This window comes from Camellia sinensis, chromosome 3, assembly GCF_055761805.1.
Source record: "Camellia sinensis isolate YWXY chromosome 3, ASM5576180v1, whole genome shotgun sequence".
Taxonomy (NCBI): Eukaryota; Viridiplantae; Streptophyta; class Magnoliopsida; order Ericales; family Theaceae; genus Camellia; species Camellia sinensis.
The window spans coordinates 185,815,914-185,832,514 of NC_138963.1; the positions used below are offsets into that span (position 1 = coordinate 185,815,914).

General features: G+C 33.4%; 1 protein-coding gene across 7 annotated transcripts; it reads left to right on the forward strand.

Moving 5' to 3' along the window:
- The first annotated feature begins 11,278 nt into the window (after window positions 1-11,278).
- On the forward strand, window positions 11,279-14,426 carry LOC114265190 (F-box protein FBW2). Of its 7 annotated transcripts, XM_082921685.1 has the most exons (4): window positions 11,301-11,663; window positions 12,392-12,624; window positions 12,753-13,066; window positions 13,695-14,426. In XM_082921685.1, exons 3-4 carry the CDS (start codon window positions 12,759-12,761, stop codon window positions 14,299-14,301), a joined length of 915 nt encoding a protein of 304 aa, XP_082777811.1. In that variant the 5' UTR covers window positions 11,301-11,663; window positions 12,392-12,624; window positions 12,753-12,758; the 3' UTR covers window positions 14,302-14,426. The 7 variants fall into 7 exon arrangements, with proteins under 7 accessions (XP_028061763.1, XP_028061765.1, XP_082777811.1 ...); XM_028205962.2 differs by lacking the exon at window positions 12,392-12,624 and having other exon boundaries at window positions 11,279-11,663; XM_028205964.2 differs by lacking the exon at window positions 12,392-12,624 and having other exon boundaries at window positions 11,286-11,824.
- Window positions 14,427-16,601: the final 2,175 nt, after the last annotated feature.

Genomic DNA, 16,601 nt, shown 5'->3' on the forward strand with positions numbered 1-16,601 from the left:
AAATGTTACATTTAGAAAAAGTTCAGTAGTTTTTTTAAAGAGTCATCATACCTGCTACGTTGTCACATTCAAAAAAACACGCTAAGAAATTTTTAATTATTTTAGAGTATCATATCATATTCGTCACGTTATGACATTTAGAACAAGTACATTAGGGAGTTTTTAATTGTCACATCATACTTGATACGTCGTCGCATTTAAAAAAAAATCATTAAGGAGTTTTTAGTTATCACATCATATCCGTCATGTTGAAGTATCACATGTTATGTTTGAAAAAAAAAATACACTAAGAAATTTTTAGTTTTTTTTTAGTGTCACAATAAACTCGTAAGTTGTCATATTTGAAAAAAGTACAGTAAGGGGTTTTTAATTTTTTTGAGTGTCACATTATGCCCGTCACATTAGAATATCACATTAATACCTGTCATATTAGACTGTCACATTAAAGTGTTATATAATACATGTTACATTACTAAGGAGTTTTTAGTTATCACATCATACCCGTCATGTTGGAGTATTACATGTTACATTTGAAAAAAAAAATACACTACGGAATTTTTAGTTTTTTTGGAGTGTCACAATATACTCGCTACGTTGTCATATTTGAAAAAAGTACACTAAAGAGTTTGTAATTTTTTTGAGTTTCATATCATACCCGTCACATTAGAGTATTACATTAATACCTGTCATATTAGACTGTCACATTAGAGTGTTATATCATACCTATTACATTACTAAAAGGGTATAGCCGTCCACCAAAATACAACCAAAATTTAAAATAGGATCACACGGAAAGAAACACTTTACTAATAGGACTTAACAGATCAATAGAAAAAAAATTTAGACTAATTGGAGTATTTATTTGTGAGATAGAATTTAGTGATAAATATCCCAATAAATTTCTTATGTGCCAAAATAAATAAATAAAAATAAAATATTGGGTTTTTCTGTAAATTAGCGTGGAATGACAAAATTGTAGAGAGGAGTCATTTTTTATGGTTATATTTGAGGTAAGAATAATAGTATAGTAAGTGGTGTTTTGAGAAGTTGGTAAAAAATTAATTTTTTAATTTTTTTTATGACTTTTTTAGTTTTTTGTGTAAAAAATAGAGAGGTTATATGATTCAAAAAAATCAAAAATTCAAAAAATTAACTTTTTACCAGTTTGTCAAAATGCCCCTAAGTAAATTTTGTACAATTTTTTAAAACAAATAACGTAATCTTCTGGGGTCCTAGAACTTCTACACACATATATTTTCTCCACACATACATATATTTTGGTGGGTACTTTTTTCAAAATTTTAAATTCATTCTTTCTTCCTATACTTTCTAATTAATAATGCTTGGTAACCCGAATTCTTATGACCCAAATGCCTCGAATGACTTAAAACGATGTCATTTTGAGTGTAAAACGATGTCGTTTTGATACATTCGAGTCATTCGAACCATACAAATTCGAACTACTAAATATTTTTCCTTTCCAATAGTATCAATGTATGCTTACAGCTTTGGGGCCTAATGACATAGAGGGGAGAGGTTGGGTATTCAACTCTCCCTCCCTCAATGTGTAACAATTAACAATTGATTTATTCAGATTAAAAATAAAAATTAAAAAAGAAAAAAGAAAAGAAACTTCACAATTGTTCTATTCATTCACCCCCTTTTACCTTCTCTTTTATCCACTAAATTTAGGGGTGTAATTTTGGCCCGTGGCCTGCCCACGGCCCAAGGTGGGCCGGCCCGTTTAGGCTCGAGTCCAAGCCCAACCCGAGGCCTTGGGCAGGGCTTGGGCTATCGTTTTGAAGCCTAGCCCGGCCCATGGGCCAGGCCCGCATGACACGGCCTACTCGGGGCCTAGTGTTATTTTTAATGGAAAAAAATAAAATTTTGGTAGAAAAAATAATATAAAAAAATTTTAAAATTGTTTAGACCCGCTCAAGCTCGAACCCAGGCCTAAGCCCAGGGGCCCCGCCTGAGGCCTAGCCCACTGGCCCGCCCAAAGCCCGAATACCCTTGGGCCTAGTTTTCTGGCCCGTGGGTCGGCCCGGCTCGGCCCGGCCCGATTTTTGGAGGGAGGCTGCAAGGCCCGACATGGGCGGAGCTCGGCCTAAGTCCGAATGAGTTGGGTTGGGCCTGGCCAAAATTACACCCCTAACTAAATTACCAAAATAGGTGGCAGCCTAGGGTTTTGTTGGTGGTGTGCAACTACAGGGTTCAAGGGACTGCGATGCAGAAGAGATTGAGGATTGTAGGTGAGACAGGAAGGTAAGGTCAACGATAGATCCTAGGGTAGGATATGGGTAGTGAGTAGTGACGAAGGAATGAGAGGGATGGTGAGCAGTTGGCGCCGCCAAGATGGGAAGGTGTAGATAGAAATTTTTGTTTTAATCATAATTTTGTATAATGGTAGAATGGCAATAAAATATATAAAAAGTGAAAAAAAGTTATAGATTTAGCAGTGGTTTGTGATGATCTAAATAAGTGTACTTTTTGACTTTTTATGAAATATGGGCTGGGTATAGGTTGAGTTTGAAGTGATGTGATAGAGTGGTGATGTGACTTAAATAAGATGATGTAACTTAAATAGGATAGTAACTTTTTAATTTTTTAACTTTTTAAATTATGACAAATAAGACCTTACAAAGAATAACAATAGTATAAGGGAGTTTTTTGATAAATCCACTTTCTAAGAGCTTTATTCCATCCAACCCATATTCTTTTTGACTATTCCATTAGGTTCTATTTGAGATAAGAAGATCAAAATACCCTTTTCATCTACTTATATTCCATTTAGTTCACATTATTTTCTTATATTTCAATAAGTTCTATGGGTGACATAATCACCAAAATACCCCTAATGTGAATATTCACACCGTCAATGTGAATGTTCATATCGTCAATGTGTAGAGGCCCAGCCCATGTCGATCCTCGTGGGTGCCCGAAAAAATTCGTGTCGGGCCGGGGCGGGCCCGGCCTATTGAGAATGTGAATATTTACATTGACATGTTAACATTCACATTAATAGGAGTGTAAAATTGGCCCGCGTCCCGTGGCAGTGCGAAACCCGTCCACGGCCCATGGGCGGCCCGGGGCGGGCTCGGTCTAGCCCGTTGACAATATAAATATTAACATTGACATATTAACATTCACATTGATAAGAGTATAAAATTGGCCCGCGGCCCATGGGCGGCCAAAAACCCGCCCACGGCTCGGGGCGGGCCCGGCTCGGCCCGTTGACAATGTGAATATTCACATTTACATGTTAACATTCACATTGACAGGAGTGTAAAATTAGCCCGCGCCTCGTGACTGCCCGAAACCCGCCCACGGCCCGGGGCAGGCCTGGCTCGGCCTGTTGACAATGTGAATATTCACATTGATAAAAGTATAAAATTGGCCAGCGGGCCCGGCCCGACCCGTTGACAATGTGAATATTTACATTAACATGTTAACATTTATATTAATAGGAGTGTAAAATTAGCCCGTGCCTCGTGGCTGCTCGAAACCCGCCCACGGCCCGTGGGCGGCCCGAGGCAGGCCTGGCCATTTCTTTTTAATTTTTTCTACCAAAATTTTATTATTTTCCACAAAAAAAGACACTGGGCCTCGGCGCGGGCCGGGCCTCGGACCGAGCCTTGAATGGGCCTTAATCGGGCTAATAGGCTAGGCCGGGCCGAGCTTCAAAGTGATGGCCCAGGCCTTAGTATAGGGTCTCGGATTAGGCTCGAGCCTGGGCCCAAACGAGCCTTTCCCGGGCCGGGTCGGGCCGGCCCACGGGCAAAAAAATTAGGCCCAGGCCCTAGCCTTGGCACAAGGGTATTCGGGCTTTGGACGGGCCGATAGATCGAGCCTCGGGTCGGGCCGGTGGGCCTGGGCTTAGCCTCGAGCTTAGGTGGGGCTTGAGCGGCCCTGACCATTTTTTTAATTCTTTTTAATTTTTCCACCAAAATTTTATTATTTTTCACAAAAAAATACATTGCGCCTCGGGCAGGCTGGGTCTCAGACCGAGCCTTGAATGGGCTTTAAGCGAGCCGATGGGCCAGGCCGGGCCAAGCCGAGTTTCAAAGTAATGACCTAGGCCCTAACCTAGGGTCTCGGACATGCTCGAGCCCGGACCGAAACGAGCCTGCCTCGGGCTGTGGGCAGGCTTCGGGTAGCCCACGGGCCGCAGGTCAATTCTACATTCCTATCAATGTGCATCTTAACATGTTAATGTGAATATTTACATTGTCAACGGGCCAGGTCGGGCCTACCCCGGGCCGCGGGGAAGCTTCGGGCAACGGGCAATTTTACACTCCTATCAATGTTAATGTTAACATGTCAATGTGAATATTCACATTGTCACGGGTCGGGCCAAGCCCGCCTCGGGATGCGATCGGGCTTCGGGCCGCCTACGGGCTGCGGGCTAATTTTACATTCTTATCAATGTGAATGCTAACATGTCAATGTGAATATTTACATTGTCAATGGGCCGGGTCGGGCCCGCCCTAGGCCGCTGGCCAATTTTATATTCTTATCAATGTGAATGTTAACATGTCAATGTGAATATTCATATTGTCAACAGGTCGGGCTCGCCTCGGGCCGCCCATGGGCCGCGGGCCAATTTTATACTCTTATCAATGTGAATATTCACATTGTCAACAGGCCGGGTCGGACCCATCCCGGGCCGTCCATGGACCGTAGGCGGGTTTCGGGCAGCTACGAGGCGCGGGCTAATTTTACACTCCTATCAATGTGAATGTTAACATGTCAACATTATTCACATTGATAAGAGTATAAAATTGGCCAGCAGCCCAGGGCGGGCCCGACCCGGCCCGTTGACATGTTAACATTCACATTGTCAACGGGCCGGGTCGGGCCCACCCGGGGCTGCTAGCCAATTTTATACTCCTATCAATATGAATGTTAACATGTCAATATGAATATTCACATTGTCAACGAGTCGGGTCGGGCCCGCCCTGGGCCGCCCATAGGCCGTGGGCGTGTTTCGGGCAGCCACGAGGCACGGGCTAATTTTACACTCCTATCAATGTGAATGTTAACATGTCAATATGAATATTCACATTATTAATGAGCCGGGCCGAGCCCGCCCCGGGAGGCAGGCGGGCTTTTGGCCGCCCATGGGTCGTGGGTCAATTTTATACTCTTATCAATGTGAATGTTAACATGTCAATGTGAATATTTACATTGTCAACGAGCTGGACCGGGCCTCCTCGGGCCACCCATGGGCCGCGGGCGGGTTTCGCGCCGCCATGGGACGCGGGCCAATTTTACACTCCTATTAATGTGAATGTTAACATGTTAATGTGAATATTCACATTGTCAACGGGCCGGGCCCGTCCCGGCTCGCGGGCGGGTTTCAGGCCGCCCACGGGCTAATTTTACATTCCTAACAATGTGAATTTTAAAATATGAATATTCACATCATAAAATTGCTAACCGTTTAAAAAATATTTATAAGGGTATCAAAATTAAATATAAGGGCATAAGTGTCTAAGAAAATAGTGTAAATCAAGAAAAAAGGTTTTATGGAATAAAACTATACATACATGAGACTAAATAAGTTAAAAAATTTCTTCATGGACTTCTTGAGTTAAAACACTTCTAAATGAGATTTATCAATAAAAATCTCATAGTATAATTAATGGCTTTTATTGTCATTTCCCATTTCGAGCAAAGGCACACGCTATAATGATTGTATTTAAATAAATTTTAATTATATTTGTAAATGTAAAAATCAGAGTAATAAATTATAAACACATAGGCATGATTTGAAAAGTTAGTTAAAAATTAATTTTTTAGATTTTTTAATTTTTTAATTTTTCTGTATGTAAAAAATATGTGAAATAATATGGTTTAAAATAAATTAAAAATTATTATTATTATTATTATTATTATTATTATTATTATTATTATTTTTAACTTCCCAAATGGCCGCATATAAAACTTCCAAAAGAGAGAAAATTTACAAAAGCAAAAACCAAGAGGGCCACGGCAACTTGCCCGATCTGTGTTTAGTTTCGTTGCCAAAGTGCACGTGGATCAGTGGTTTTTTTAAGAAATCAACCAACCCTGTTGCTATGCTAAAATAAATAAATAAATAAATAAATAAAAATAAAATTGGTCCATTTAGTTTAGTTTTAAAATAATCATTTGAATATGCAGTTGTATTTTGAGTTTTAAGTTTTTGAATCATAATTTAAAAAGAAAAAAAATTATTTAGTTAGAAATTTTGAAAATAGTTTTAGAATTATTTGTAATTTTTTTATTTTTTATTTTTTATTGATTGATATATAAAATGTGAGAGGAGAAATAAAAGAAAAAAAGTAATTTGTTGATTAATTAATAATAAAAAAGAAAAAAAGAAAAAAAGTAATTATAAATTAGGATAAATTTCAAATACATCCGTTGAGGTTTGCTTAAAGCATATATTGTATCATGTGATTTAAAAAATTACAATTATTTTCTTGTTAATATTTTTTATTTAACATAATTAATTAAAAAAATAAAATTCATAATTGCTCTCTTATACAATAATAAAATTATTTAAATTATTAATTAAAATATATTTCGAACATCATTAAAAATTATTAATTGACTTGATAATTTATTAATAAAATGAACGATTTGTTATGAAAATAAAAATCTCAAGAGGTGAAATATAATTTTTAAAATTACATGAGATAATTTTTATTTTATTCAAATTTTAAAAAATATATATATAATTTAGTCTTTGAATTATACTTAATAAATATATTTCATATGAATCATGGTTTGAAAAGTAAACGAAACGTCACCTTTATTATTCTTTGGAACAAAAATGTTCAAAATTCAAAGTCTACGACTACATTAATTACTCTCTGTGACTAAATTGAAACCAAAGCTAATAAAGTCCATCTCAAATTCACATCAGTCATCAGGGTCAACAAATATGGGCCCATCTTCTATTCTTCAAGTCACCAATTTTCGTGTCGGTCACTCCAATGATCTTACTCTTATCCTACTTTAATATTTATACATAAAATATTATTATAAAATGAGACATACGTGTAAAATAAATGCTCAAATTCGCGAATTCTATCACGGTCCGTTTCTAGAAAAGTTATCTGAGAGATTCAAAATATTTTATCAAATTTTTTATATAAATATGAGATTTAGTGAATTTGTGTGAGTTCCACCTCATATGAAGGTTTAATAAAATATTTAGGATAATTCGTTTGGCAAAAGTTAAATGGGATTTTTTTGACAATTTTAATCACAAAAAATAAAATAGACTATTTTAACCATAAAAAATAAAATATCACATTTAACTCATAATCATTACATTCTTCTCTCACAAAAAAAAGTCAAAAAAGTCAAAAACTCAAAAAGCCCTTCCCAAACCAAACTTCTAAACCCAGGCTAAAATAGCTAAAAAAGTTAAAAAGGTAACCCACTTCCCAAACGGAGGCATAGCATTTCTCTTTGAAGAAATTAAATGGATCATTTTATCAAATTTTATATGTAAGTAAATTCATCTAAAAAATTTTATTGATGTGATAATTATAATTACATAATATTCATTTTTAAAAAATGAATAAATTATTTTAAAATTATGATTATCATTTATTTTTTTAAAAATAAATATAATAAAATTATATAGTTATGATTATTAAATTAGTATGATGTTTTTAGATGATTTACTCATAAAATTTGACAAAATAAACAGTTCAAATGGTCAAAATAGTTGTGAGAGTCCCATTTAAAGTCAGAGCAAATACATACATGGGGAGAGTGCTGTCACTGTACCTCGTTGTGACCCCCTGATTGAGGTTTGTATCAATTTTATTTTGATAATCTATACCGTTCATATTATACGGTTCGTTGAGTGTATCATCTATATAGAAAATAAGGTTTAATGAGATATATGCAGTCCCATGATTAGACCATAATTATTTTTTAAAAAATTAAGCTTGTTTGGTTTTGGTTTGCAAAAAACACTTTTTGAAAAATTCTATTTTTTTTATTTTTTTGAATTTTTTTGTTTTCAATGATTTTTATAATATTTTAAGTATTTATTTTTTAATTTTTAGACACACCTAACATAAGTACAGTTAAAAAAATATAATATTTTTAAATTTTTTTTTAAAAAAATTCAGTACATTTTTTTTTGTATATTTATTAATTTTTTAAAATATTTTTTTACAAATATTTTACTATTTAGATCATCTAAATAAGGTGAATCTTAAAAAGTAAAAAAAATTGCTTAAAATTTTAAAATTATTCACTAAAAATAGAAAAACAAAAAACTCATGCCTTGTTTGGTTTGTTTTTAAAAAATAAATTTTGGAGAAAATTTTCTAAAATTTTGTTTGGTTTGGTGGTTTTGGAATTTTTTTTTCCCAAAATCACTTTCTATCTCTTACACATCAATCAATCACTTTTTCTCACTCATTTCTCATTCTCAATTACTTTTTCTCTCACACATACATCTACTCAACTACAACAAAATATCAAACAAAAATGCTTTAGAGCTCTAATAGCTCTAATGGGAAGGTGAGTCCCACCCTGATGTGATGTTTGTGCCTTGCTTTTTTTTTTTTTTTTTTTTTGCTTTGACACATCATTAGAGCTCTATATTTAGAGCTCTCTATCATTTCCCAATATCAAATCATCCTAAAAAACTATACTTATTTTCAAAATATACAACCAAACAAATCACAAAAATTTCTAAACTTTTTTCCAAATTTTTTTTTGAAAATTTATCTCTCAAAACCAAACCAAACCCTTAATTTTCAGAAAACTAAATTCAAAAAATTAAAACAAACACACTAATTAAAATTATGCTAACAATTTTCTTTTTTAAACATAAAGGTGATCTTGTTATGGATTACAAATGTCTAATTAATTTGATTCTTTTTCATGGATGATCTGCTTGACAAATTTTACAATGTGAACAATTCAAAACATCGAAATAAATTTGAAAAATGCTGTCATGAAATCACAGTACGACCCTTCTCAATTCTGGCAAACACCCTGCATAAACTAATTTCAAGGAACAATAATGTTCCGGACCCCCGTTCCCTCTCACCCCTTTTGACCCCCTTTTAACATGATTGGCCAATTTTTCTTTTTCTTTTTCTTTTTCTTTTTTTTCCTTCTCCTCCAATCACCACCCGCCACGTGTGTGTGGGGTGGTGGGAGTGGTGATTAGAGGGGGTCTCAATCATGACCCTTTCAAGAAATATATAGCAACTAGTGAGTATTGAATTTTAAACTTAAAAGTTTTGCCTACTATCTATTTTGGAAAATAGGGGGGAAAAAAAATTTTAATTTTTAGATTTTTTTTTTTATAAAAAAATGTATAAACAAATAAAAAGATGATATGATGTTAGTAAATCAATAAGCTGACTTTTTTTTTTTTTTTTTTAGTTGCCAAAATAGTCTGAATCAGCCCCTTGAGGTTTATGTAAACCTTACATATGCCCCGTTTGGAATAAGTGTTTGAATTAAAAGAGTTATATAGGACAAAAGAAGTTATTTTAGTTAAATAGGATAAAATGTCACATCTAATCTATAATTATTTTTTTTTTTTTATAAAAGTTAAAAAAATTAAAATCATATCCTAAACGAGACTTTTTAGTCCCAAGTTAAAAATAATAAAAAAGCCAAAAAACATCCAAAACGAACCCTTAGATGAGTTCGTGCATTTCTCTCACATTTTATTTTTTATTTTTATGGACATTTATACACAAGTCTTAATTTATAAATTTATACTCCATTAAGTCATAACTAAGATATTTTAGATTTTCAAGTTTCACTAAATTTTTAATAGTCATGTCATTTATGATTATCTATAAAAGAACATGATAATTTGACGTTTATTTTGATTTTCAAAACGTTAAAACAACAACTTTTAAATTGAAAAAAAAACCTTAATAAAAAAAATTACATGCAAAAAAAATTTTAAAATTCAATTATTTTTTTTTGTGCAAAATTGAAAATTTTGTATTTATAAAAGAGCATGATGATAGAATATTGATGTGCAAAACTGAAAAAATATTTAAAATGAAAAAATTGATAATATTCTTAGTTTTAAAATTGAAAAAAATAATAATATTCTCGATTTTATTGGATAGTTGAATCAAACCAATAAGTAAAACGACAAAAATATTTAATCTCATGCTCTATTTTTTTATCAGGTAGTGAAATAATTATCCAAAATATTACTATACAAAATTGATAATATTCTTAGTTTTAAAATTGAGAAAAATTGATAATATTTTCAATTTTATTAAATAGGACTTATTGATTTAAAAAATCTTAAATAGGATCTGAGTTATCATAACATTTATAAATATTTTTTTTAAATAATTAACTCTTTTTTATTAATGTATTTATTAATGTATTCCTAATATAACTATTTAATACTGTATTTTAATTGCCAACACAATATTAGCACACTAAATTTCACTATTCACCTATATTTTTAATTTTATTTTTTTTTATGTAAAAAAAAAAAAACCTATGGTTGCGTTTGGTAGAGTTTTGTAATTATGATTTAGGAGTATGAGTTGTATTTTGAGTTTGTAAATTTTAGAATTATGATTTGAGTGTGGAAAATTTGTTTGGTGAAAGAGTTTTAAAAAGAATGGAGAATTTTTGATGTGACATTTGATATTTGGTACAAAGACTTATAACTCATAACTAAACATACAACTCAAAATTCTATTAAAGCATATAAAAATTTCAGAAAATATTTTTTTTGAATATATAAAAATTAACATATCAATTGAAAAAAAAAAATGCACTGTTTCGGTCAATCGCCCGAACGACCAGTGGGACGTCTGTAAGACGTTCAGTAGAACGATCTGTTAAAAAAATTTGAAAATCGTACTCTTAAACAAAGTTTTCTGCAGAGTTGTGAAAAATTAATTCCACAATTCTATCCAAATATCATATTCAAATGTGAGAGTAGAAAACTAATTTGAAAATCATTCCAAACAGAGCCTATATTTTTAGTATAATACTAATTATTAAATTTGGAAGAAAAAAGCAAGGCTTTTTTGGCTAAAATAGCCACAAAAAATAAAATAGATTATTTTAATTACAAAAAACAAAACATCAAATCCAACCCATAATCATTATAATCCTCTCTCACAAAAAAGTTAAAAAAAACTAAAAAGTCAAAAAATTCTTTCCAAACCAAGCTAAAATAGCCCAAGTTAAAATAGCTAAAAAATTAACCCACTGCCTAAACGGAAGCTAAATAAAAAAAAATAAAATTATTAACATTACTTGGTATCACTTTCCACCTCTCTATCTCTTTTCCCCCCTCTCTCTCTCTCTCTCTCTCCAAAAATCTGCTGAGTCCGTCAGTCCTATCTTTTTCCAGACCTAAAAGACATATAGATGTATAATTCCAATGCTATTTAAAGAAGTCACTCTGTCTCTCTCTCTCATCAATCTCTCGTTACCAGCTAACTCTATCACTTTTGTGTATCACAGTAAAATTACTCCCCCACTAGTCTCACACTCTTCTCATTCCTCTCACCTATATATACAAATGTAAATCCACAGCAATTTTTTAATTTCCATCACAAATTTCTGCGTCTTTACTCTTTGTTCTTCCCTTTCTCCTCAACTCCTTGTTGGTTGTTTGCTCTGCATCTCTGGGCTGTTAGGTAGGCTCAGTAATTCTCTCTCTCTCTCTCTCTCTCTACCCCCCAAAGTTTCTGGCGGATAATTTGGTGTGTCTTTTGCTTCTCCGAAGGAAAAGGCAGAGTCTTTGAGTCTCTGTTGGTTTTTGGTTACTCATATTTATCATTTCTTTTTCCATCTTCATGTGAGTATGTTTATTATTACTATTCTATGCATGTGTAGTGACTTCGATTATATGTTCTTGTTTGTTCATATTGATCATGGATGTTCAATTTCTTGATCTGATTGTGGCACTCAATGCACTCTGCATCTGGGTTAGTGAGGTTTTCTTCTCTCTCTACTTGCTCTGTTTCTAATTACCACTCTTAATTTTCTCACTCTATGGCCTATATGTATCTCTCTTCTGCTGAACTTGTTCTTCCCTGGTGTTGATTTTCTTGCTCATTTTCCTCACAAATATGTATGTTTGATTTGGTAAAGGTTGCTCCTTTCTCTATATTGTTGTGTACCTCTGATTTCTTGCCCCGTGTTGTATTCTGGATTTTTAGATTTTTAGTATTATTGAAAGAAGCATTTCTCTTTTGGGTTTTTTTTATTTTATTTTATTTAATTTTTCATTTCTCTGGTATCAAAAAATCACGATTTTGATGGTAAGTGGTAAGGTTGTTCCATTGCGATTTAGGGGTCATAGGTTTAAATCTTTGGAAACAATCTTCCTGCACTGCGCAAATCTGACCCCAACCCTCCTCAGATCCCAATGGCAGGAGCACACTACCGTGGTGTTTGAGGGGGAGAATGTGAAGGTTATGCATTTTCTCTCTTTTTGTCTCTGTAAAATTGCTGGATATTAAGTCTTTTGGGCCCCTATTTCTCCATTTTGATAGTTGGGTTTTCCCCTATTCAAAGATCTGGTGCTCCATCTCTTTCAATCTCTTATCTCCAAACTTGATCCTGATCTACAACAGTGACGTTTATGGCAAATAAGTTTAGATCTATCCCTTTCATTGTGCTCATTTGTAGTTTGTTTTTGTTTCATTTAATTCGTCTCCCCCAAATACTGGATTTTCATTAATTTTACAAGTAATGTGTTCTCTGCTCCTTAATCTGTGAAGTTTTAGATGGAAGAAGGGGCTGATTTCCGGTGTTGGGATGAGCTAATACCCGATGCACTCGGGCTGATCTTCCGCAATCTATCTCTCCAGGAGATACTCACAGTGGTTCCCAGGGTTTGCAAATCATGGGACAAAGTGGTGATGGGGCCTTATTGCTGGCAAGAGATTGACATTGAGGAATGGAGTAGTCGGTCCGACCCCGACAACATCGATCAAATGCTTCGAATGCTGATCGTAAGAAGCGGCGGTTCGCTGCGAAAGCTGTGTGTTTCGGAGTTGCAGAGTGACCTCATTTTCTCCTTCATTGCAGACCAGTAAGTAGCTTTTGAAGTATCCATGTGGAAAAACCATTTTCATTTCATAGTTGGGCACAAGTCTTAGATCAATTCATGCTTGGCCATTAATTGGGGCTGTTTTGGATTTGCTTGCACACTTACACTGATTCAGACAGGATTGAGATAATATTAGTCTAGTTTGACACTCAATTCAACTGCATGAAACCTTTTGTCCAATTTGCTGCTTATGCCGTGTCATGTCGTGTCTCGTGGTGTTTGTGTCTCTGCTACTTGTGTTCAGATACAAGCTTATTAGTCCAATTTGATAAGCTTGTCCAGTATCAGATCAAAACTTTGGTCCAATTTTGTTGCTTATGTCGTGCGCATGTCTGTGTTTGAGCTACTTGTGTTTAATCTTCATGGAACCTGGCAAGCTAGTAATTTTAAACTGATGCATGCTTCCATGTTCAACTGATTCATACAGGATTCAGATCAAACTATTATCCCATTTTGCTAATTATGCAGGGTGCTAATTCAATAATTAGGTTGGAGTGGACTAATCCAATTTTCCAATTCACTTTCCAATCAATAGTTTAGTGTGGAATCAAAATCTACATAGTGCCCTTCTTGATGGTCTTTTGATTGATTTGTTTTTGGGTTTTTCTAGTTCTGGTTCTCTTCAGATGTTGCGGCTTCCGAGAAGTGATATGAGCGATGCAATTGTCGAACAGGTTGCCGGGAAGCTCTCTTCCATCACCTTCTTAGATTTGAGTTACTGTTGTAAAATTGGCGCTCCTGCATTGGAGGCCATTGGGAAGCACTGCAAATTGCTCACAGGGCTGCGCAGGAACATGCACCCCATCGACATGGATGGAAAGCTTTCCCAAGAAGACGAGGCTCATGCCATTGCTGTCACGATGCCCAAGCTCAAGCACCTTGAGATGGCTTACCTTCTCATTGACACTCAAAGCGTTCTTGAGATCATCTCAAGCTGTCTTGAGCTCGAGTTCTTGGATTTGAGAGGATGCTGGAATGTGAAGCTTGACAAGAAGTACCTCGAAGAAAAGTTCCCAAAACTGAGGGTTTTGGGACCGCAAGTCGTGGACCATTACGAGAGGAATAGCTGGGAGGTTTGCTCGGATTACACGGACTCTTTCTACGACAGTGACAGTTTCAGTTTTGATGGGATGTGGGACGATGAAGAAAGTCTGGAACTTAGGTTTTATGATGGATTTGATGAGGATTCTGTTTATGGTTGGCCTCCATCTCCTTGAAAGCTTTTCTTCCCTTGGTTTCTGTTTCTGTTTCTTGTGGCCTTTTTATGTTTGGAACTTCTATGTGATATCTATGGATGTATATGTTTCAATGGAATGAACATGTATGAGTTTTTAGTCTTTCATTGTGAAGGGTATTTTTATTAGTTCCTGTGGCATGACAACTATATGTATAGAAATCGAGTTTTCTCCCTATCCTGTGAATGGGTCACACAAATATTATTTTATATTTGGCGTAGGGTCGCTAAATTTTGACTTTTTAAGTGCAATAATATACAAACTTTGATATAGATATGAAGGCGGAACTAAGTTAAAATAGTTAAATGGATTTATTAAGACATTGTTTAAGAAGTTGGCTATTTTAATTGATTATTGGCTATTTTAAAGTTTCATTTGGGATGTCTATTTATGTGTATAATTATATAAAAAAATATATATTATTTTAATTAAGTAAGATAAAATGTCACATTTAATTTATAATTTTTTTTAATGACAAAAGTTAAAAAAATTAAAAAATCTATCGTTTATGATAAAAGTTAAAAAAATTAAAAAATCTATCGGAAACGATGGGTAAAAAGTTAATGAATCCAAACTTGGCTATAAAATTTATACTTGGGAAAAAGTTAATGAATCCTAACTTGGCTATAAAATTTATACTTGGGAAGTTGATAATTATGATAAAAAAATAAAATAATTTTAAATTTGATGTGATTTTTTATTTTATTAATTATTTTAATTTATTTTATTTTTTAATTAATTATTTTAACTCAATTTACTTTCTAAACAAAGCCTAACAATGCTAGATAACAAGTGGCTAAGATGCTTCCTTAGGCTAAGTTTGGCATGTGTTCAAAAAGTCAAAAAATTATTTAAAAAGTTAAAAAGTTATCACTATTCACTAAAAGTCAAAAAGTACAGCTGCATAACTTTCAATCTTAATTTTTTCTCACACACTAATTTATATAATTTTTTAATACACATTTTTCTATAAAAAGTCAAAAAATTAACCCAAACAACTATATTTTTTTTCTCAATTTTTTAGTTTAAAAAATTAAAAAGTACACTTATTTAGAATATCCCAAACAAACCTTAGGCATAAAGCTCAAAGATCGAGTTTGAGTCTAATTTTTAGAAATACAATTTTTTCCTCCTTTTTCTCTTTTAAACGTGATAAATAAGTAAATTAGCTCAGGGGCGGAGGCAGTACGTGACCAGGGGGTTACGTGCCCCCTTGGATTTTGAATTTTTTTTTTTGCAAACATAAAAAAAAATTTAAATAAAAAATTACAAAAATATTATTAGAGTGAAATGTCAATGACATTTTAAAAATTATGAAAACAATAATGGTTGTTTTGATTGACAATGAAGAGACTATTATAAATAAACTATATTAGCTATGAAATTTTTTGAATGTAACGACGATATCACTATTAGTGATATGCAAGTATAAGTAATCTCACTATAAAGATATGAAATTTATTAGATTGTTAGTTACATTTGACATATGAGGTTCACTTTTTATGAATTTATTTACCATTAGTGGGTGATATTACATACCAATGATGACATGGTATTACTATTATATTGAATTTTTAATCAAATTTTGTATCAAAAAATAATTTATCATTGTATAATTTATTTTAAGGCTTACATCCATATTTTTTTTTTGGTATTATCTATGATACACTAATTATAAATAATATTTTTTTTTGATGCTTCCTGAAATCAATTGTAAAAAATTTATGTAAAATATTTTTTATAAAAATTATTATAATTAATAAATACCCCTTCTAAATTAAATTTCTGACTCTGCTACTGAATTAGCTGATTGAAAATGCGAGCATTAGTGGTCTAAAATAATGGGTCAGTTCTGACTAGTGCTAGCAACATTGCCGACAGAGTTTTAACACTAATGGACACCTTTTTTTTTTCAATTGGAATTAAGTGATTTAATTTTTTTTTTATTTTTTATGAAAATATATATAAAAAAAATATATAAATGTATAGGAGAGAAATATTCGCCTCGCTCCGTACCTCCTTACTACCAAGTTCGTCTCACTCCTTTAGAACTCCGTTGCACTGTGAACAAAACAAAGAGGAGCTACTCAGCAGGTGGGTTTGTCGGAAAACCTCTTCGATGGTTAAGTTAACTTTCTGGGAGAAGAAAATGGGCAAAGCACTATAGAGAGAGAGAGTTTAAGATTGCTTACCACCAACGTCTGCATGCTCCTCCTTTTCAAAGCTGACCATGCAACCTCAGAGATTATGAGCGTACTACCTCTGCTGTCCTTTTCTAGACA

Coding starts and splice junctions, on each gene's coding strand:
- LOC114265190 (XM_028205962.2), top strand. CDS start 12,759: ATGGAAGAAGGGGCTGATTTCCGGTGTTGGGATGAGCTAATACCCGAT. Junction 13,067..13,694: donor TTCTCCTTCATTGCAGACCA/GTAAGTAGCTTT, acceptor GGGTTTTTCTAG/TTCTGGTTCTCTTCAGATGT.